The sequence below is a fragment of the Phocoena phocoena genome, chromosome 12 (genome assembly GCF_963924675.1).
Source record: "Phocoena phocoena chromosome 12, mPhoPho1.1, whole genome shotgun sequence".
NCBI lineage: Eukaryota > Metazoa > Chordata > Mammalia > Artiodactyla > Phocoenidae > Phocoena > Phocoena phocoena.
This window is the reverse complement of record NC_089230.1, coordinates 88649164-88673222: the sequence shown is the minus strand read 5'-3', so window position 1 is coordinate 88673222 and position 24059 is coordinate 88649164. Positions and strand designations below refer to the sequence as shown.

General features: G+C 35.6%; 1 protein-coding gene across 1 annotated transcript in view; it reads right to left on the bottom strand.

Moving 5' to 3' along the window:
• EYS (eyes shut homolog) overlaps positions 1 to 24059 on the bottom strand; it is a 1660061-nt gene that overhangs the window by 1247983 nt on the left and 388019 nt on the right. Inside the window, 1 exon segment of the mRNA XM_065888819.1 lies at positions 482 to 603. Coding sequence (XP_065744891.1) covers positions 482 to 603 — 122 coding nt within the window.

The following is a 24059-nucleotide window of genomic DNA, read 5'->3' as shown; positions in this document are numbered from 1 at the left end:
GACAAATGGATATGTACCGAAGGGACAGCACCAATGCAGATGAATGAAGGAAATGATGGGGATATGGCAAGCGATGGAAATCAAAATAGAATGCAAGATTACAAATGATGATGAAATATATAACATATGTGTATACAATACCTTGAGTTAGATGAAAGTGGTTCCTATAAGATTAATGCATTTTTAGAATAACTTCTGAAATTTTACACAAACTCAATGTCACCAAGAGTATTGAATCCAAAGAGTAAACTACTCATTTTATAATATTTACATTAACCTATATATGGTGGTAAATAGAATATCCTTTTACTACTAGGTTAAGAAAATATTGCTTGAGTTTCTGTTTTCTAATCTTTATAAGTATGCACATGTATATATACACATACCAACATGCAACAAAGGCAAATGTCAACTATACCTGTAAAGGTTAATTTATGCTAGCCCACATTCAGATATATTAATAATATTCATGGATACTAACCAGACACAGATCTTTGCAGGTAGAATTGTTCTCATGGGCATTTAGGATGCAGTCATCAAAGTCCTGTTTACACCTCAGACCAGCAGAGCAGAGACTGCATAAACAGGAGAAGCCATCAACCACTGAAAGTAACAGAAAGAAAACTCTTAACATTCCTTTAATCATGGTGTAATGTTAATTACCCTAAAGAATGTTGTATTCATCTGAACGCATTTCACTTTTAACCAAAGAAAGTGTGAATTTTTATATTTTGTACTCTATTACACAATTTTCTACAAGTTTCTAAATAATTATCTTGCTCAGTTCTGTTAACTTAAAAACTTGAATTATTTGAAATAAGAACAATCACAATGAATATATGGTAACAATTTGCAAAGCAACAATGAAAATATCCCGTTTTCTCTTTCTCTATCTCTTTTGTTTTGTCAGTAAACAATGTCTATGGTAAGTGGGTCACTTTTGTATCATTACCTTTTACCAGATTGTTTTAGGTTTAATAAACAGGAAGTTAACTGGTTTATAAAGTTATTTGTGTGACAAGGTACCTTAAAAGTGCAAAGTGATCTGAAAGTTGAAATAGAACTACTAAACTTTAGTTAAAAAGAGCTTTCACATTTCACCATAATCTTTTAAAAGTACTGATCAGAATCTGTCCTCTATTTTACCATTAATGATGGAAAAAGAACAGTCTCTGAAGCATCTCAAGGACATGATGGCAGCTTGATCATGGTTGCAGCAGGCGGGATTGGTGCCTGGGTCCCCACCATTCCTGAGACCCACCAAGCAGTCGCACTGACTCTGTGCCGCATGCCTCTTCCTGATCCTACTCTCATTAAACGAGTAGGTCCTGGGTGGAAACAGCTTTGTCAATGCACTGTGTGGCTTCTAGGTTTCTGTAGCCAGGATTCTGCACAACAAATGTAACTGTGGCCTTGAAGGAAAGCAAGACAGCCCATGGACACGAACCAGAGTCAAGGGAGACACAGAGTTGACAGCTCTTTAGACAAGATTTTACTTTTGTTTTACTTTACTTTTTTAAATCAAGAAACCTAGCTTTTAGCATCTCATTGAAAATAAATGATTAATACATATACAGATATAGCTATAAATAAATTAATGAAATAAAATGGTATCTGTTGGTGCATCTTTATATTGTATATAGGGCATTAGGTATGTTAACAAATTAAACCCAAATGCGATACAATATGTAATTAAGACATTGTGGAGTACCATGAGTCATAATGATATTTTTTAAAATGTTCATGATTATAAGTCATGTCGGATACTGATGCAAATTGGCAAGTAACAAACAGCTGGATTCAAATTAATGTCAGCCTAGATGCAGATGTTCTCCATGTAGATAAATGGTAAACTCTTTTATAAGAAAACTTACAGGAAAAGATAAATTGAAATTAACAAAGGGTCTGAAAGACAGAGTTTACTTTCTGAATGTTAACTATTCTGGGTTAGGAATCTAAGAAATGAGCTATGGGCCCAATGAGAACCTAGAGAATTAAATTGGATACTGTAGGGAAAAGAAACAAACATAATTTATTTAAAGTTTAAAACAAATAAACAAATTGTTTTTCTCACATCTAATTTGTTAACTATGGGCTATGTGATTAATCACCATTTTATCAGAAAATACTTTTTAAGCATATTGTCTTGTTTTGTTGTTATTATTTTTACCAGAAAGTATAGTCACTGTATTTGTATCAGTCTTTGTTTATAAATATTCCATACTACTATTTTGAATTGAAATTTTCATCAGATAAGACTTCTATTAATCTGTATGTATTATTCATTCTATATTTAAACATGAAACATCATACTTTAGTTGTACTGAGTCAAAGTTTCTGGTAACATAAAACTTTGTGGTTAAAATACAGAGGTGAATATTGTAATAATGTACTGCCAATGTGATGAATAACCACATAATGTTTGAGATTTATAAATTGACATATACATATTAATAATTCTTTCTCATATATAGTCATGTAAAACTACTACTAATAATGTGAATTCAAAATTTTGGCTTCCCATGCTATTTTATTTTTGAAAAAGTGTCAAGAATACAGTGTCATAGTTTTATGCTGATATCAGCTTACATGTGTGATATAATTTTTAATAAATGTTTTAGTTCTCTAGTAGTTAAATCTCCTTGGACGTTGTCCAAAATATATTATGGATAATGCTATTATAAAATACATCAATATATCAGGTATCCAAAATTCACATTTCCATAGTATATAATGTATGATCTCCAAAAATTTAATAGGTAGTATTGCATTATATGTAGCATATTTGGCAATTGTATTTTCTTATAGTATAAGAAATTAAGAATTAAAATATTTACAGAGACTTATAAAATTATATATATATATTTATGTCACTCAGAACATATAAGAAGTGGCCATATATAACCATATATTACCCTGATACTAGGGCTATCTAGATCTAAAAAATTTGTTGACCTCTTTCTCAGGCATACAACCATGCCTTCCTTATTTCTAGTGAGCCCCAGAAATTTAAGAACCATTCCCAACACCCCCAAAAGCCTTTGGGTTTGAACTCAGAAATAAGATAATAGTGAATTATTTCAAGGTAATCTGAGAATTTCACACATTTTAAAACATAATCTTTTAAGTACCAAAATCTAAAAAAAAAAAAGACAGTAATATTGGTTTAAATCAGGAGTAGCAAACAATCTTTTAAGTACCAAAATCTAAAAAAAAAAAAAGACAGTAATGTTGGTTTAAATCAGGAGTAGCAAAGAGGTGGCCCACAACCCCAAAATATATTTTGCTTAGAAGACACAGTGTTAGAACAATTAATTCTATATTAATATCTATGTAGATATTACAGTTTGCTAGGGCCCCACCTCTACATGTTATTTTAAACCTGGGCTTCTTCACCCAATTAAAACAATTATTACACTTCTTAAGGACATGCATTTGCAGATATTTGGTTTAAAACTCACACTTTCATTTAAATGATACCATTTAAAAACAAAATACCTTTCTATCAAAATGTGCTTTTTCATACATTATTTTATTTTAACCATTTATTCATTTAGTAAGGGAACATGTAAAAATTGCAAAAATATATTTTAAAAGAGGTTAAATAAGGCAAAATAAGATGGACATTTTTTCCCAACTCCTTCTAGCTCACTGTCTCTTTCTTTTTCATTTTTTTTGCCTCTCTCATGGCTCTTAGCCATATCCACTTCACAGGGCTATTTTATGCCTTTATTTTCCTGTGTCCTAATAAAATTATCCATTATTGGCATGCTATTCCACAGAAAAATCCATGTTCCAACATTCAATATTTCTTTCTTCCTTTTTTCCCTTTCCTTCCATTTTTTCTTCTTTTCTTCCTAACTCTTTCTTTTTCCTTTGTAAATTTATATTCCTTCAGGAATACATATTTCAGTAGGAAAGAGTATGTGTGTTTGTGTAATAGCTGGGCTAAAATAATTTTAAATCATTGTAAATATTGCTTTCCCATACCTACACATAAATACTTCAAAAAAATCTACCATTAAAAAACACAGAAAATGGTTAATTCTCACACCAGAACATAGAGGTCACATCTCATTAAATTTTTTCATTTGTTACCATTATGACCCACATAAATATAAATTAATTTGTCAGAATTGAGGTGTTTTGTGAAAATAATTGGCACTCATTTTGATATTGAAGGCCGATAACCTTCACTAGATAGCATGGTTGCATCCTGAACTATTCCATTCCTCCATCAGAGTCTTAGTTGACTGCTCTATAAGCATTGCTGTGGCTGAGTGAGTTCAAGGTCATAACCAGGTCCATGCAAGCAGGACTGACAGTGATCTCACCCTGGGGACGTGCAAAGCCCTCCCACACTGACACTGGTACCCAAGGGGAAATGCTTCCAGATCCATTTTCTCTCTACACACAGATCCATTCTCACAAAGATTACTAGTTTCACAAGGTCCAAATTCACAATGAGAAACTCAAAGGAAAGAATCAGTGTCACTGCATATCCAATGAACAAGTTCCCTCTGGCATATTTCTGCATAAATGCATCCAATTTAGTCTCTAGGCAATGACTCATAATTATCTTCCATATTATCATTGTGAGCCTCTCTCTTTCTCTACATTACAATTTAAGAAAGAAATGTTATTTATGATTACTATGCTTCATCTAACAAAGTACCAGCAGGCAGCAATGTTAAATGACAGCATTTTTAAAATACTATTTTGTTTCTTCATACTTCTCACCTCTTGTTCAATAATGTTCTCTGAAGACATTGCAATTAAGAAAGTACATTATTAATGATTTGATGCTTCCTTATGTTTTCTTTCTGGTACCCTGGAGGTTACAATCATTATAAGCTTTGCTTGATAGATTTCTTGCTACTCTCAAAACAAATAAATAATGAAAAAATGTCACTGTAATAAGCCTTCAATCTTAAGACCAACACATCAGTCCTGAAACTAAATTTTAAGTTTTACTCAGATAATATAGAAAGATAAAGTGATTGTCATTGGATGAAATGCACACAAGTATTTGGAGATAAGATATAAGACGACTTGACCCAAGGGGATCCAGATGAAATAAAAAGTGAGGCGTAAACATCATCAAATTGTTCATAAAGCAAAATCATTATTTGGGTGTCAGTTTTCCAGGTATAGTTAATATATGTGGATATTAACTTTTTGGAAAGTATTTAATTAATAACATTTATTCTCCAAATTGTAGCATATAAGTATACATATAGGTTCTAAAAATGTCTGGCTGAATACCTCAGAGAAGAGAATGTCCAGTAATCATTATGTCCTTTAACTGCTCAGCTTTTATCAGTAATTTCACAACTATAGGGATCACGGTATAATACAGAGAATTAAGATACAGGATAAAGTTTTCAAAGTTTAAAAGTACAGTGACAATTGGAAAAAACTATGGTAGTCCCAAAGGGCCCTAGAAACTACTGAAGGCAATGATCTATATACAGTGAAAAACCCAAATGATAGTTAATGTCCGAAAAATAAGAGCAATAGAAACTGGACCAAGTTGAATAGAAGGATTTCAAGTTTCCAAGGATGGTAAAAAGAACTAAAAATACAACACTACTTCCAGATAGCATAGAAATAAAGATTTCCTTCAACAAAAAGATACATTAAGTGGATATTTTTTGCAAGAGCTATGGTAGGTAGTATAGAGAATTCAAATAGGAAAAAAGCCTGTTCTTTGTCTTTAAACCATTATGATGATATTGAAGTGTACTGCAAATGATACATTTCTGGATACTATTTTATAATAATGAAAGTATATTTATTTGTAAAATAAGAGAAATGACATTGAACAAACATGTCAGAAACACATGAAAAAATGAATTATCCTTAAGCTCTCATGCACACGCTTTTGTTCTAATTACCTACTTCTAAATATTTAATTGTGAGAAAAGGTGTTTTGCTTTGCTAGTAGGAAGTTAATTTAGCTTGTCTCTTTCATAAATAATTTCATGCATATAATCCATTCAATTGCTGAAGAATAATATATTCATATGCGAGAAAACACTCATACAAGAATCTCTTTTACAGAATAAGCATGAGTTCACTGCACCCTCAATGCCGTGCTGACTTGTATATTGATTTCTTATACAAATATTAAATGAGTCCCTACCACGTGGCAAGAAGTGTGGTAGATATTGGCGTTATAAACAATGAGTGGTTTAAATCAATGCAGTGTCATGATGGGTACATATGGTCAGTTTCTCATGCTAAGGAGTCACAGTGGTGACTGTGATTCTGTGCTGGCAGGATCCTAACAGAGCCCCCAAGATCCTCACCCCCAGCGTACCTGGGTTGTAGAATCCTCTCCCTTTGAGTTGGGTGAGATTTGCCAATGTGATGGAACATCACCCCAATGATTATATTACATTATATTGTGGAAGGGGTTTGCGGATATAATTACTGTCAACTGATCAAGACAAGTTGGAGTTAATCAAGAGAGAGATTATCTTGGGTAAGTCTTACCAAATCAGGTAAGACTTTAAAAGACTTTAAGACTTGAAAAGAAGTTCATTCATTCTCCTGCTTGCCTGGAAGGAGCAGAATGAAGACTGTGTTTTGGAGAGCGCCACATGGCAGGGAAGAGCCTGTGGTTCCTAGGAGCTGAGAACCTTCAGGTAAACAGCCAGTAAGAAAGTGAGGCCAGAGAGCTGGCCTCAAAACCACAAGAAACTAAGTTCTACCAACAGCCAGTGAGCTTGGAGAGGAACCTGGGCCTCAGATCAGCTCACAACCCAGGCAAACATTTGACCTCAGCCTTGTGGGAGCAGGAACAGAAACTCAGCTAAGTCACACCCAGACTTCTGACCTGCAGAAATTGTGAGATGATAAATGTGAGTTGTTTTAAACTGCTAAGTTTCTGATAACGTGTTATATAGCATAGAAAACTAATCCAATCACGTATAAGGGTAACTAAGGCATTGTAAGTGACACTGGAAAGCTTCCTGAAGAGGTAATATTGGATACACCTAAAGGTTGTCATACTGAGTGAAGTAAGTCAGACAGAGAATGACAAATATCATATGATATCTCTTATATGTGGAAGCTAAAAATAAAGCTACAAATGAACTTATCTACAAAACGGAAAAAGAGTCACAGATGTAGAAAACAAACTATGGTTACTAGGGGTGAGAATGGTGGGAGAGATAAACTGGAAGATGGGGATCGACATATGCACACTACGATATATAAATAGATAACTAATAAGGACCTACTGTATAGCACAGTGAACTCTACTCAATACTCTGTAATGGCCTATATGGGAAAAGAATCTAAAGAAGAGTGGATATATGTATATGTATAACTGATTCACTTTGCTGTACACCTGTAACTAACACAACATTGTAAATCAACTATACTCCAATAAATTTTTTAAAAAAATAAAGTGAGTCCTAAAATAGTGACATACATTATCAAGGCTAGATAGAGGGGTAGGGAGGGCATTCTACAAAGAGATGAAGACCAGAGGCGAGAAGCCCAGGGAATTGAAATCAAATAGTTCTCAAGGGAAAACAAAGCAAGGAAGGAGATGAGTTTTATTGTATTTCATTGATCATAAGAGGCATTGACTAAGAGACTTTATTGTATGTGCCATTAAGGGTAGTGTAGTAAACTGAAAAATGCTTTCCCCTCAAAGGTATCTGGGCCTTAATTCCTGGAGCCTGTGAATGTTGCCTTATATGGTAAGCAAGGATTTGCAGATGTGGTTAAAATAAGGATCTTGATATGGTGAGATTATATTGGTTTATCAGGTGGGCCCCAAAAGTAATCACAAGGGTACTGCAAAGGAGAGGCAAGAAATTGAAAGAAAGAAAAAGATAGGATGATTAAAGCAAGAGGTTGGGCTGATAAAAGGAAGGCATCTCAGCCAAGGAATTCAAGGAATCTCTAGTACCTGAAAAGGTAAGAAAGTCTTCAGAGGAGCACAGCCTTGCCAACGTCTTATTGTAGACTTCAGGCCCCCAGAACTATAAAAAAGAAAATTTGTACTGTTGTAGGTTTGTGACAATTAGTTACAGCACTCAAAGGAAACTAATGCAAGGGTGTAAAAATTGCCAGTTAAGTTCTGACAAAGTGATTAATATATCATTATTGTAAAAATGCACCCCAGTGTCAAAGATGTTAATGTCATTATGTGATAATGTTAGTGAATGTGTGAGAAAAGTGAGGATGTGTTAAATGAACTTCACTAATTTGAAATGATATCTCTGTAATTTGAGAGAAGATCATAAAATGCTTTATGATCCACAGGACTTGGATCTGTACACACTGAAAAGCTGTTAAACCCTTAAAAATGACCTTAAATAGTGGTAATGAAGTATACTTGGCCTTTTTATACTGAGAATCACATTGTATTTCCAAGTTGTATTTAAATATATATATAATGTTTATTTTTCCCTTGAGGTTTTATTTCCTGAAAACTATATGCTGTTGACACAATTTACAATTGAGAAACCAAGATAATACACATTTTATTTGCATACGTCATTGGTAGGAAAAATTAAAAAACGATTTTCACTAGCTTCTTTTTACAGCTATGCCTTCGATTTGCAAAATCATAAATGCTGAGCTTTCCACTAAAATTGTATTATTAGTAGTAATGTGCATTTAACTGAACCATTTTTCCTCTGGCTGAAATTTGCATCAATCAAATTAGTATGTTACTTTTGAGTATATGCATCATTTTCAGTATCAAGTTCTTTATGATGTTGTTAAATTTCTTAAAGAAAAATACTATTTTTTAAATGTCTAAGTTAATGTAGATGTTTATAAAAATGTGAAGATGCTAAGCCTGAGTCCATATTAGTCTAGTAGTTTGCATTTTAATTTATGATGATTTATAGAAACTTAAAGAAAAATGACGTTTAAATTTTTAAAGTGATAGCAGAATTCAGATATTTATAGAAATGTGGCAATGTTATAAGTTAGTAAAAATAGGTTAGGGGCTATTTTTCTGTCCTATAGGAGTCATATAGGAGGTGTGACAGTAATGAAGGCATAATGTCATCCACTATAAAGATAAATGACACGGAAATGAAGTCATCCAACTTCTGTGATCTGCAAGAAAAACTTGAAAGAATCAGACTGGATATTATAAATTTTGTCTCTGTAATGAGAGCAAGTGATATATGGATTGAGTAAACAGTAGTTCCTAATGAAGCATACCTCAAAATATTAAAGAATTACTTTTTACATCCTCTTAAAACCCATTATGAATCTACTATCCAAATTCTGAAGTGCTTTTTAATAAACAGAAAAGCTAGATCATACTATATGTCTTTGAGGGATATTAGGTGGTTATGTCTTTGAGGGATATTAGGTGGTAATGTATTTGTTGTGCATTGTAAATGCCCAAAGAAGGCTACTGTTACCTATTAGCCAGAAATTTCATGCAGTTCAAGGAAGACTGAGCCATGATTTTTATGGGAGATATGATTTCTCTCGTAATTCTCATTTACTCATAGTAAATGATATAGATGTATTTTACAAATCATGACTGTATATGAGAATTTATAATTTTTACAAAACAATAATAAAATTGTGTATATTCAGGGTGTGCAACATGATTTGATGTAAGTATTCACAGTGAAATGATTACTGTGATGATCTAATTAACATATCTTCTCACAAGGTTATCATTTTGTGTGTGTGTGATGAGGACCCCAGAAATCTAGAGTATTACTAACTACAGTCATCATGCTGTATAATAGATCTCTAGATTCATTCATCTTACAGAACCACAGCATAGTTCCCTTTGACCAACATCTCCACATTTATCCCACCTTAGGGCCCCTAGTAACCACTGTTCTACTCTGTAATTTTTGTATCTTACTTCTCAGATTCCATATATAAGAAAGATCATGTAGTGTTTTCCTTTCTGTCTCTGGCTTATTTCACTTAGCATAATGTGAAAGGTTCATCCATGTTGTAGCAAATGGCTGGATTACCTTCTTTTTTTTTTAAGGCTGAATATTATTCATATACAAACCACAATTTCTTTATGCATCCATCTTTCCACAGACACTTTGATTATTTCCATATCTTGGCTATTGTGAATAATGCTGCAATGAATCTGGGAGTACAGATATCTCTTTGAGGTACTGGTTTCATTTCCCTTGCTTATGTACCCAGAAGAGGATTGTTGGATCGTTTTTTGGTAGTTCCGTACTGTTTTCCATAATGGAAATATACCTATTTACGTTACAACCAACAGTGTACAAGGGTAGGTTCCATTTTCTCAATGTCCTTGCCAACAGGTTATTTTTTATTATTTTCGATAACAGCCACCTTAACAGGTGTGGGGTGATATCTCATAGTTTTAATTTGCATTTCCCTGATGATTAGTAACATTAAACACCTTTTTATGTACACTTATTGGCCACTTGTATGTCCTCTTTGGAAAAACATCTCTTCCTTTTCCCATTTTTAATTGGATAGTTTGGTTTTTTGCTAATGAATGTGTAACTTCCTTATAAAGTTTGGATGCTAACTTTTCAGATACATGGTTTACAAAATATTTTCTCCCAATCTGTAGCTTGCTTTTTCATATGTTGCATGTTTTCTTTGTTGTGCAGAAGCTTTTTAGTTTGAGGTAGTACACTTGTTTATTTTTGCTTTTGTTGCCTGAGTTTTTTCATTTTATTTTATTTTTTACCTAAGAAAACAGGTTGACACTTCAGGCTGAATTCAAACATATCAATTCAATTATTTTCAGCTTAATTTTATAATTTACTCTTTTCAGATAATTTTTATTATTCTTTAGAAACAACATACCTTCAAGTAAGAATGAATAAAATATTAAAATCCATGTTTAGATATGGTCTTTTAACTCCTTATTAAATATGTAACAAAATTATTTTATCTCCTATAGATATTAATAAAATACTTTGTGGGTAATTAAAGTGAGAGAGAACAAAGCAGCCCCTTCCTGGGGCTAGCTGAGCTGAACTGGCTCTAAAATCTGGCTGTGCTATTCTGCTGAAGGTAACTCATTTCATGGAACACTGACAAGGTTTCTCTGTGTCCATGAGATGAAAATAAGATCCCTCCATGCCCATGTCTGTCCAATCACAAAGCAAGAATATTGTCCAACCACAAAATGGTTCAACACTCCTCCTTCCTGCCTTTTCTGCTGCTTCTTTTTTTAAAATAATTTAAAATTTTTTATTTATTTATTTATATTTTTTATTTTTGGCCGCATTGTGTCTTCATTGCTGTGTGTGGGCTTTCTCTAGTTGCGGCGAGCGGGGACTACTCTTGGTTGCGGTGCGTGGGCTTCTCATTGCAGTGGCCTCTCTTGTTGCAGAGCATGGGCTCTAGGCACACGGGCTTCAGTAGTTGTGGCTCACGGACTCTAGAGCACAGGCTCAATAGTTGTGGTGCACGGGCTTAGTTGCTCCACAGCATGTGGGATCTTCCCGGACCAAGGCTCGAACCTGTGTCCCCTGTATTGGCAAGCAGATTCTTAACCACTGCACAACCAGGAAAGTCCAGGGAAAACAAAGCAAGGAAGGAGATGAGTTTTACTGTATTTCATTGATCATAAGAGGCCATTGACTAAGAGACTTTATTGTACGGGCCATTAAGGGTAGTGTAGTAAACTGAAAAATGCCTTCCCCTCAAAGGTATCCAGGCCTTAATTCCTGGAGCCTGTGAATGTTGCCTTATATGGTAAGCAAGGATTTGCAGATGTGGTTAAAATAAGGATCGTGATATGGTGAGATTATATTGGTTTATCAGGTGGGCCCCAAAAGTAATCACAAGTGTACTGCACAGGTACTGCTGCTTCTTTAACCAATTACAGCTTTAGCCTGATCTGTTCTTCCTATCTTCAAGTTAAGTATTTTAAAAATACTCCACCTTCTAACAACACTCAATGTAGAGTAAAAATCAAACTTCCTGGAACCATCTCCAAATTTACTAAACACAAGCCCAAATGCCATAATAAACCCTAGCACTAAAATGCTCCCAAATGGTCCATGGCATGCTCTTTTCCCACTGTGTGGAGCCAAGAAACTTAACTCTGTTCAACTACAGTTGAGCTTCTGGTGGTCTTTGGCTGTGAGGGTCTCAATAAAAGAGACTTCTACTTAAAACTAGAAATAAGAGACCACTTATGTCTACTGTCTCATATTTGAAAATATCTACAATGTTACCACAAATGTATAATACAAGGTGCATGAATTTGCTAGGGCTACCATAACAAAGTATGAGAAACTGGGTGGCTTAAACAATAGAAATTTATTGTTCTTACATTTCTGTAGGCAAGAAGTCCAAGATCAAGGTGTCAGCAGGGTTGGTTCCTTCTGAGACTGTGAGAGGGTGTCTGTCCCTGGCCTCCCCCAGCTTCTGGTGGTCTGCTGTCCATCTTTGGTGTTCGAAGGCTCACAGAAGCATCACCTGATGTCTGCCTTCATCTTTACAGGTCCGTCTCTCTATGAGCATATGTCCAAATTTCCTCTTTTTATAAGCACACTATTAATATTGGACTAGGGCTTTCCATACTCCAGTAAAACCTCAGAGTATTTTAACTATTTGTTTAGGAAGTAATTCTATTTCCAGATCAGGTCACATCTTAAGTCACTAGGGAGTTAGGATGTTAATATCTGAATTTGGGGGGAACACAAGTCAACCAATAACAATGTGCTTTGATGTCAATGAGGCATAGGGCTTTTTTGTTTATAAGCTTTTTAAAAGACCACGTTCTGATCCTTCACTGAAACTGCACCATTGAGGGTGTAAGTTCCCTAAATTCTACTTTAATAAAGTCTACCTGGTAATTTCTATTCAAGGTTTCTTTTGTTACTCACATTCTGACAAAAATTTTTGTTTTATCCTGAATGCATATGTTTGTCATCTATTAGTTCTGATTTTTTTGTTTGTTTTTAAAAATTGTATTTTTTTCTTTTTGCCATCTTAGCTTAAGTTTTATTCTTTAAAAAAATCACAGGTAAAAAATATCTTTTTGTGCATCATTTTGAATTCTGGAAACAAAAAAGAAATCTTATTGGATTATCTCAATGCATACAGATTGAGGAACAGAATAAATGACAGAGATGTAAGACAATATGAGACAAAGCAAGAAAGTCTTGTTTTTTTAAGATTTTATTTTAAAACAATGTAAATTTTAGATTAAGACAAATCCATTGATAATGTCAGTCTAACAGAAATATTTAAATCCTTTATAATACAATTTTATGAAGCTAGATACCCCATAGAAGCATGGATGAAATATTCATATCCCTTTCACCTTCTTCATCACTTGTTTCTAAAGAAATATAATTGAACATCATCTCTCTTAAGCCAGTCTCACCACCACTTTCATTACATTTGTCCTGTTATATATTTTTTTGTTCCATCTATTTTAAAAAAAGTTCAGCCATCCACACAATATAGTCTGTGGTTAAGAGGATAAACACAGAAATCAAAATTGTATACTAGAAACTATCTATTTTATACAAAGAGAAGACAATGATTGAGGATAGTGGAACAAGAAAAGATCAAACACATAGAAAAAATAGCAAAATTACAGGTATAAATCCTACATTATCAGTAATTATGTTGAGTGAAAGAAGCCAGTTACAAAAGATCACATATTGTACAATTCCATTTATATTAAATGTCCAGAATAAGCAAATCTCTAGAGGAGAAGAGCAGATTGGTGGCCGCTTAGGCTTGGGGCCAGGGAGGAAGATGAGGAGAGACTGCTAATGGGTACAGGGTCTCTTTTAGGGGCAATGAAGTGTTCTTATATTAGTTTTCAGTGATGGTTGCTCATGTCTGTAAATATGCTAAAATCTGCTGATTTATTCACATGAAACAGGTAAATTTCATGGTATATGAATTATATCTCAATAAAGCTATTAAATTATAGAAGGATAATATTTCCTTTTTTAATAATTTTAACTGATATTCCTGCTATACTTTGATTGGTCTCAGGTCATCCCAAATGGAAGGGAATCTTTTTTTTTTTTTTTTCTGTATGCAGGCCTTTCACTGTTGTGGCCTCTCCCGTTGCGGAGCACAGGCTCTGGACGCGCAGGCTCAGTGGCCATGGCTCACAGGCCTAGCCGCTCCGCGGCACGTGGGATCTTCCCGGACGGGGGAAACCTGTGTCCCCTGCGTCGGCAGGTGGTCTCTCAACCACTGCGCCACCAGGGAAGCCCAGTACTGCTTATTTTGATCCCAGGATACAAACTTCAAGATGCTGGCTGTTAGTCTGATGAGGAGCAGGTGAGCTTGGGCCCAACAACCCCTTGCATCCCAGTGCTGTGATATGTTGCACAATGTGGGAAGTAGGATTCACCTAAAATTAATAGAAAGTCTTTGCTCTGTAAGCAGAACAGTAGCATTTATCAGGGAACACATTCTAATAGTTCAACTAGGTCCTTGCCTTGTCGTTTTCCAAATCCCATATCCTAGTACCACTGACAGGATTAAAGTTTTCAAGGATATTTTTCCTAGGACAAGCAATTTAAATTTAGATTCCAGATTAAGATATGGGACACAGTGATTCAATAAATTAAGCAATCTTAAGTAAAAATAATTGGTGAGGGTAAGTTTGAAAAACAGAACAATACTGGCTGAGACTAAAGGAGGCTCCTATTGTCACATCCCTCAGCCTTCGTCTATAACATAAACTTTACTATCCCAAGTGGGCTTGTTTTGTCATGAGATTTTAAAAACTAATTTTACTTTGGAAAATAAATGCAAATTGGTAGCTTCTGTAAATTTCTACTCAGAGTAAATTAATACAGAATAAAGACGACAATGTCATAGAAGTATTTCTGGGGCTTGTATGTTTAGGGAGATTTGACTCACTAATGAGTCTGTATAAGGCAAGCCCTGACACAGGATTTGGGTAATATAATAATGAAAACCACTTGGACCTGAAAACAGACCATGTACTATTTTAGGTAATTTACATTTGCTGACTCATTTTATCCTCACAAGGAATCTGTGAGTAGGTGTTATTATCCCCTCTTAGGGGAGCCATCCTTCGACCCCAGCCACCCGGCCCCAAGGTTGTGAATTCAGTCATAGGACAGGGCTCATCCTCATGTTTCTCAAATCTGCTTTTTTTTTTTAATCTAAGGAATTTCAGGTATTTTCATGTTAATAATTTTAAATTAAAAAATCTACTTTTGTTTCATATTTAATCTATGAGTTGCCCATCAGTTGAGCATAATAGGCTCTGATGAAAATTATTACTTTTTTAATTCTTGTGATTCTATGCAAGCAGCATATACACATGGCTTTTTAAAAATATCCCAGATATTAAGTTCTAGGGACAAACATTCACTCTTATTTGAGAGTGCTCTGAAATGACTTTAAATAAGCTTGAAAAAAGTTAGCTAAACCTCTAGGTTTAGTATTCATTGAGTATTACCAGTCAAATGATTTCAGCAATTTCATGGCATAAATGCACAACTAGGGTGATTAAGGGCAGTGAATTTAGGATAAAGCCTAAAATTGAATTGAACAGAAACAGATGAACTCCTATATCTTACTCCTATACAATAAAACTCTTCTTGTATGCAAAAAAATATTACTATTTATGAGAAATTTTGTCATATTTAAATTTCCAAGAAATAATATTCTTCTGAATATCTTAGAGATTAAATTATTCAGTAGACTTTACAGAGTATATTTATGTCCATCATAACATTGAAAATAAATGTGCATCATCCACAAAATATATATTTATTAAACATATTTGGCCACAACAAATTTTAAGAGCACTGAGTTCTCTTAAATCTATTATATCAAACATGTAAACCATCAAATGTCAAAGATGAAGCAATTACATGTTACCTACTTAAAACAACGTGGGGAAAGGCATGTATCATACCTACTAAAATCTCTGAAGCAGAGAAAGTGAATTGCTTTTAAATAAATGGGTCTTAATGAATGTATAAATCTGGATGATTTCTCTATTAAGATATACATGATATATGAATCTGGGCTTCTTATCTATTTAACTCTTATAAATTTGGAGAATATTAGCTATTCAAGAAAGAAAAAGTAAGAATTCTTTCTTTCAGCACATACACAGTGAGTGCACATGATGTAGAATTGGTAGTCTGATGGAGATAAGTGTTCAAGCAGATAAAAAGAAAAACAGGGGGGGACCTTCAAGATGGTGTAAGAGTAAGACATGGAGATCATATTCCTCCCCACAAATACGTCAAAAATACATCTATATGTGAAACCACTCCTATAGAACTCCTACTGAATGCTGGCAGAAGACCTCAGACCTCCCAAAAGGCAAGAAACTCTCCACGTACCTGGGTAGGGCAAAAGCAAAAAGGAAAAACAGAGACAAAAGAATAGGGATTGGACATGCATCTCTGTGAGGGAGCTGTGAAGGAGGAAAAGTTTCCACACATTAGGAAGCCCCTTCACTGGCAGAGACTGGGGTTGGCTGGGGGGAAGCTTCGGAGCCACGGAGGGGAGCACAGCATTAAGGGTGCAGAGGGCAAAGCAGAGAGATTCCTGCAAAGAGGTTCAGTGTCAACCCAGCACTCACCAGCCTGAGAGGCTTGTCTGCTCACCCGCCGGGGCAGGTGGGGGATGGGAAGTGAGGCTTGGGTTTCGGAGGTCAGATCCCTGGGAGAGGACTGGGGTTGGCTGCGTGAACACAGCCTGAATGGGGCTAGTACACCACAGCTAGCCAGGAGGGAGTCCAGGAAAAAGTCTGGACCTGCCTAAGAGGCAAGAGACCATTGTTTTGGGTTGAACGAGGAGAAGGCATTCGGGGCACCACATAAACGAGCTCCAGAGACATGTACAAGCCACAGATATCAGCATGGATACCAGAGATGGGTATGAAATGCTAACGCTGCTACCAAGAAGCCCGTGTGCAAGCACAGGTCACTATCGACACCTCCCCTCCCGGGATCCTGTGCAGCCTGACACTGCCAGGGTCCCGGGATGCAGGGACAACTTCCCAGAGAACACACAGGGTGCCTCAGGCTGGTGTGATGTCACACTGGCCTCTGCTGCAGCAGGCTCGCCCCACATTCCATACCCCTCCCTCCCCCCAGCCTGAGTGAGCCAGAGCCCCCTAAACGGCTGCTCCTTTAATCCCCTCCTTTCTGGGCAAAGAACAGATGCCAGAGAGTGACCTACATGCAGAGGCAGGGCCAAATCCAAAGCTGAACCTCAGGAGCTGGGAGAACAAAGAAGAGAAAGGGAAATTTCCCCAGCAACCTCAAGAGGAGCAGATTAAATCTCCACAATCAACTTGATGTACCCTGCATCTCTGGACTACCTGAATAGACAGCAAATCATCCCAAAATTGAGGCGGTGGACTTTGGGAGCAACTGTAGTCTTAGAGTTTGCTTTCTTCATCTAATTTGTTTCTTGTTTTATGTTTATCTCAGTTTAGTATTTAGAGCTTATTGTCACTGGTATATTTGTTTATTGATTTGTTGCTCTCTTTATTTCTTCTTATATATATATATTTATTTTTTTTCCATTTTCTCTTTTAGTGAGTGTGTATATTTATGCTTCTTTGTGTGTTTTCTATTTTTTTTGGGGGGGGTTACACAGGTCTCTCACTGTTGTGGCCTCTCCCATTGCGGAGCACAGGCTCCGGATGCACAGGCTCAGCGGCCATGGCTCACAGGCCTAGCCACTCCACAGCATGTGGGATCTTCCTGGACAGAGGCATGAACCTGTGTCCCCTGCATCGGCAGGCAGACTTTCAACCACTGCGCCACCAGGGAAGCCCTTCTTTGTGTGAGTTTGTCTGTATAGGTGTGCTTTTACCATTTGCCATAGGGTTCTGTTTGTCCATTATTTTTTTGTTTTGTTTTGTCTTTTAATATAGTTTTTAGCACTTGTTATCATTGGTGGATTTGTTTACTGTCTTGGTTGCTCTCTTCTTTCTTTTTTTAATTACTTTTTTGTTTTTGTATTTTAATAAATTTTTTATTATTTTAATAACTTCATTTATTTTATTATTTTTTATTCCTTTCATTCTTTTATTTTTTTTTCCTTTTTCTTCTGAGCCATGTGGATGACAGGGTCTTGGTGCTCTGGCCGGGTGTGAGGCCTGAGTCTCTGAGGTGGGAGAGCCTAGTTCAGGACAACTGGTCCACCAGAGACTTCATGGCCCCAGGTAATATCAATCACCAAGAGCTCTCCCAGAGATCTCTGTCTCAATGTTAAGACCCAGCTCCATTCAATGACCAGCAAACTCCAGTACTGGACACCCTATGCCAAACAACCAGCAAGACAGGAACACAACCCCACCCATTAGCAGAGAGGCTGCCTAAAATCATACTAAGTTCACAGACACCCCAAAACACTCCGCCAGGTGTGGTCCTGCCCACCAGAAAGAAGTGATCCAACCTCATTTACCAGAACACAAGCACCAGTTCCCTCCACCAGGAAGCCTACATAATCCACTGAACCAACCTTACCAACTGCGGCAGACACCAAAGACAATGGGAACTATGATCCTGCCTGTGAAAAGGAGACCCCAAACACAGTAAGTTAAGCAAAAAGGTAAGACAGAAAAGTACATAGCAACTGAATCAGCAATGTAAAAAACCAGACCAAACAAATGAAGAGGAAATAGGCAGTCTACCTGAAAAAGAATTCAGAGTAATGATAGTAAAGATGATCGAAAATCTTGGAAACAGAGTGGAGATATTACAAGAAACGTTTAACAAGGACCTAGAAGAACTAAAGAGCAAACAAGCAATGATGAACAACACAATAAATGGCATTAAAAATCCTTTAAAAGGAATCAATAGCAGAATAACTGAGACAGGAAAACAGATAAGTGACCTGGAAGATAAAATATTGGAAATAACTACCACAGAGCAGAATAAAGAAAAAAGAATAAAAAGAATTGAAGACAGTCTCTGGGACCATATTAAACTCACCAACATTAGAATTTTAGGGATCCCAGGAGAAGAAGAGAAAAAGAAAGGGACTAATTAAATATTTGAAGAGATTTAAAAACTTCCCTAATATGGGAAAGGAAATAGTCAATCAAGTACAGGAAGTGCAGAGTCCAGTACAGGATAAATCCAAAGAGAAACATGCCAAGACACATATTAATCAAACTACCAAAAATTAAATACAAAGAAAAAATATTAAAAGCAGCAAGGGAAAAGCAATAAATATTATACAGGGAAATTGCCATAAGTTTAACAACTGATCTTTAAGCAGGAACTCTGCAAGCCAGAAGGGAGTGGCAGGACATATTTCAAGTGATGAAAGGGAAAAACCTACAACCAAGATTACCAGGAAGGATCTCAATCAAATTCAATGGAGAAAGTAAAATCTTTACAGACAAGCAAAAGCTAAGAGAATACAGCACCACCAAACTAGCTTTACAGGAAATCCTAAAGGAACTTCTCTAGGCAGGAAACACAGAGAAGGAAAAGACCTTCAATAACAAATCCAAAACAATTAAGAAAATGGTTATAGGAACATACCTATTGATAACTACCTTAAATGTAAATGGATTAAATGCTCCAGCAAAAGACATAGACTGGCTGAATGGATACAAAAACAAGACCCATATATATATACTGTCCACAAGACACCCACTTCAGACCAAGGGACACATACAGACTGAAAGTGAGGGGATGCAAATAGATATTCCATGCAAATGGAAATCAGAAGAAAGCTGGAGAAGCAGTTCTCATATCAGACAAAATAGACTTTAAAATAAAGACTATTACAAGAGGCAAAGAAGGACACTACATAATGGTCATGGAATCAATCCAAGAAGAACATATAACAATTGTAAATTTTTATGCACCTAACGTAGGAGCATCTCAATTTATAAGGCAAATGCCAACAGCCATAAAAGAGGAAATCACCAGTAACACAATAATAGTTGGGGACCTTAATATCCCACTTTCACAGATAATCCAAAATAAAAATAAATAAGAAAACACAAGCTTTAAATGATACATTGAACAAGATGGACTTAATATTTATACAATATTCCATCCTAAACAACAGAATACATTTTCTTCTCAAGTGCTCATGGAACATTCTCCAGGATAGATCATATCTTGGGTCACAAATCAAGGCTTGGAAAATTTAAGAAAATTGAAATCATATCAAGTAGCTTTTCCAACCACAGTGCTATGAGATCACTGAAGAAATCAAAGAGGAAATCAAAAAAAAAAAAAAAAAAAAAAAAAAAACCTAGAAACAAATGAGAATGAAAACATGATGACCCAAAACCTATGGGATGCAGCAAACAGCAGTTCAATGAGGGAGGTTTACAGCAATACAATCCTACCTCAAGAAACAAGAAATATCTCAAATAAACAATGTAACCTTACACCTAAAGCAATTATAGGAAGAAGAAAAAAACCAAAAAAACAAAGTTAGCAGAAGGAAAGAAGTCATAAAAATCACATCAGAAATAAATGAAAAATGAAGGAAATGATAGCAAAGATCAATAAAACAAAAGCTTGTTCTTTGAGAAGATAAACAAAATTGATGAACAATTAACCAGACTCATCAATTAAAAAAGGGAGAAATTTCAAATCAATAGAATTTGAAACAAAAAAGAAGTAACAAATGACACTGCAAAAATACAAGGGATCATGAGAGATTACTACCAGCAATTATATGCCAATAAATTGGACAACCTGGAAAAAATGGACCAATTCTTAGAAAAGCACAACCTGCTGAGACTGAACCAGGAAGAAATAGAAAATATAAACGAACAAATCACAAGCACTGAAATTGAAACTGTGATTAAAACTCTTCCAACAAACAAAAGCTCAGGACCAGATGGCTTCACAGGAAAATTCTATCAAACATTTAGAGAAGAGCTAACACCTATCCTTCTTAAACTCTTGCAAAATATAGCAGAGGGAGGAACACTCCAAAACTCATTCTATGAGGCCACCATCACCCTGATTCAAAATTAGACAAAGATGTTACAAAGAAAGAAAGCTACAAGCCAATATCACTGATGAGCATAAATGCAAAAATCCTCAACAAAATACTAGCAAACAGAATCCAACAGCACATTAAAAGGATCATACACCATGATAAAGTGAGGTTTATCCTAGGAATGCAAAGATTTTTCAACATACCCAAATCAATCAACGTGATACACCATATTAACAAATTTAAGTAGAAAAAACATATGATCATCTGAAGGCATGCAGAAAAACTTACAAAATAATTCAACATCCATTTATGATAAAACCCTCCAGAAAGTAAGCATAGAGGGAAGTTACCTCAACATAATAAAGCCCATATATGACAAACCCACAGCCAACCTCATTCTAAATGGTGAAAAATGAAACCATTTCCACTAAGAGCAGGAACAATACAAGGTACTCCACTATCACCACTATTAATTAACATAGTTTTGGAGGTTTTAACCACAGCAATCAGAGATAAAAAAGAAATAAAAGGAATCCAAATCAGAAAAGAAGTAAAGCTGTCACTGTTTGCAGATGACATGAAACTATACATAGAGAGTCCTAAAGATGCTACCAGAAAACTACTAGAGCTAATCAATGAATTTGGTAAAGTATCAAGATACAAAATTAATGCACAGAAATCTCTGGCATTCCTATACACTAATGACGAAAAATCTGAAAGAGATATTAAGGAAACACTCCTATTTACCATTGTGACAAAAAGAATAAAATATCTAGGAATAAACCTACCTAAGGAGACAAAAGACCTGTATGCAGAAAACTAGAAGACACAGATGAAAGAAATAAAAGCTGATACAATCTGATGGACAGATAATATCATGTTCTTGGATTGGAAGAATCAACACTGTCAAAATGACTATACTATGCAAAGTAATCTCCAGATTCAATGCAATGCCTAAAACTACCATTGGCATTTTTCCCAGAACTAGAACAAAAAAATTCACAATTTATATGGAAACACAAAAGACCCCGAATGGCCAAAGCAATCTTGAGAAAGAAAAACAGCTGGATGAATCAGGCTCCCTGACTTCAGGCTATACTACAAAGCTACAGTAATCAAGAGTGTATGGTACTGGCACCAAAACAGAAATATAGATCAATGGAACAGGATAGAAAGCCCAGAGATAAACCCAGGCACATATGGTCCCCTTATCTTTGATAAAGGAGGCAAGAGCATACATTTGAGAAAAGCCATCCTCTTCAATAAGTGGTGCTGGGAAAACTGGACAGCTACATGTATAAGAATGAATTTCGACCACTCCCTAACACCATACACAAAAATAAACTTATAATGGATTAGAGACCTAAATGTAAGGCCAGACACTTTAATACTCTTAGAGGAAAACATAGGCAGAACACTCTATGACATAAAGCACAGCAATATCCTTCTTGGCCCATCTCCTAGAGAAATGGAAATAAAAACAAAAATAAACAAATGGGACCTAATGAAACTTAAAAGCTTTTGCACAGCAAAGGAAACCATAAACAAGATGATAAGACAACCCTCAGAATGGGAGAAAATATTTGAAACTGAAGCAACTGACAAAGGATTAATCTCCAAAACATACAAGCAGCTCGCGCAGCTAAATATCAAAAAAATAAAAACCCAATACAGAAATGGACAGAAGACCTAAATCGACATTTCTCCAAAGAAGATATACAGATTGCCAAAAAACACATGATCAACATCACTAATTATGAGAGAAATGAAAATCAAAACTAAAATGAGGTATCACCTCACACTGGTCAGAATGGCCATCATTAAAAAATCTACAAACAATAAATGCTGGAGAGCATGTAGAGAAAAGGGAACACTTTTGCACTGTTGGTGGGAATGAAAATTGATAGCCACTATGGAGAACAGTATGCAGGTTCCTTAAAAAACTAAGACAAGAACTACCATATGACCCAGCAATCCCTCTACTGGGCATATACCATACCCTGAGAACACCATAGTTCAAAAAGAGTCATGTACCACAATGTTCATTGCAGCTCTATTTACAATAGTCAGTACATGGAAGCAACCTAAGTGTCCATTGAGAGGTGAATGGATAAAGAAGATGTGGCACATATATACAATGGAATATTACTCATCCATAAAAATAAATGAAATTGAGTTATTTGTAGGAGGTGGATGGACTTAGAGACTGTCATATAGAGTGAAGTAAGTCAGAAAGAGAAGAACAAATGCTGTATGCTAACACATATATATGGAATCTAAAGAAAAGAAAAAAAATGCTTCTGAAGAACCTAGGGGTAGGACAGGAATAAAGACGCAGATGTAGAGAATGGACTTGAAGACACGGGGAAGGGAAAGGGTAAGCTGGGACAAAGTGAGAGAGTGTCATGGACATATATACACTACCAAATGTAGAATAGATAGCTAGTGGGAAGCAGCCGCATAGCACAGGGAGATCAGCTCGGTGCTTTGTGACCACCTAGAGGGGTGGGATAGGGAGGGTGGGAGGGAGAATTAAGAGGGAGGTGATATGGGGATATACGTATACATATAGCTGATTCACTTTGTTATAAAGTGGACACTAACACAGCACTGTAGAGCAATTATACTCCAATAAAGATATAAAAAAAAAAGAAAGAGAAAAATAAAATATTTCCAGGACTCATGGATCTTGAATATTAGATAACAAACAGATGTGTGCCTGAATGCAAGGCTTGTTTAAATTAAACCCTAATAAGTGTACGCTGGAGTACAAAGGAAGGGTCATTATAAAAGCCTGCCCATCGTAGTGATCCTCCAACACAAGCAGCTCAAGATTAGTACAAATCACTCATATACAGGGTATACTTTGAAACTCAGTTCATAAATACAACATTTCTGATAGTTAAGTTATACCAACATTACTTTAAATTGCCAATGCATTTTTATTATGCAGTCCTGTGTTACTGCCTCTAATTTTTCATCAGCCATTACCTTTCTGTGACCATTTAGTAATTCTTCACTATCTTTCTTTGCAAAGATTGAAAGAGACTTCTGCTGTCACTTATTTCATTCATAAAGTCTTAACATATGTTTTCTACTATGACGATTTATATTTGCTAATGCTATCTACTGTTGGTTTAATAAAC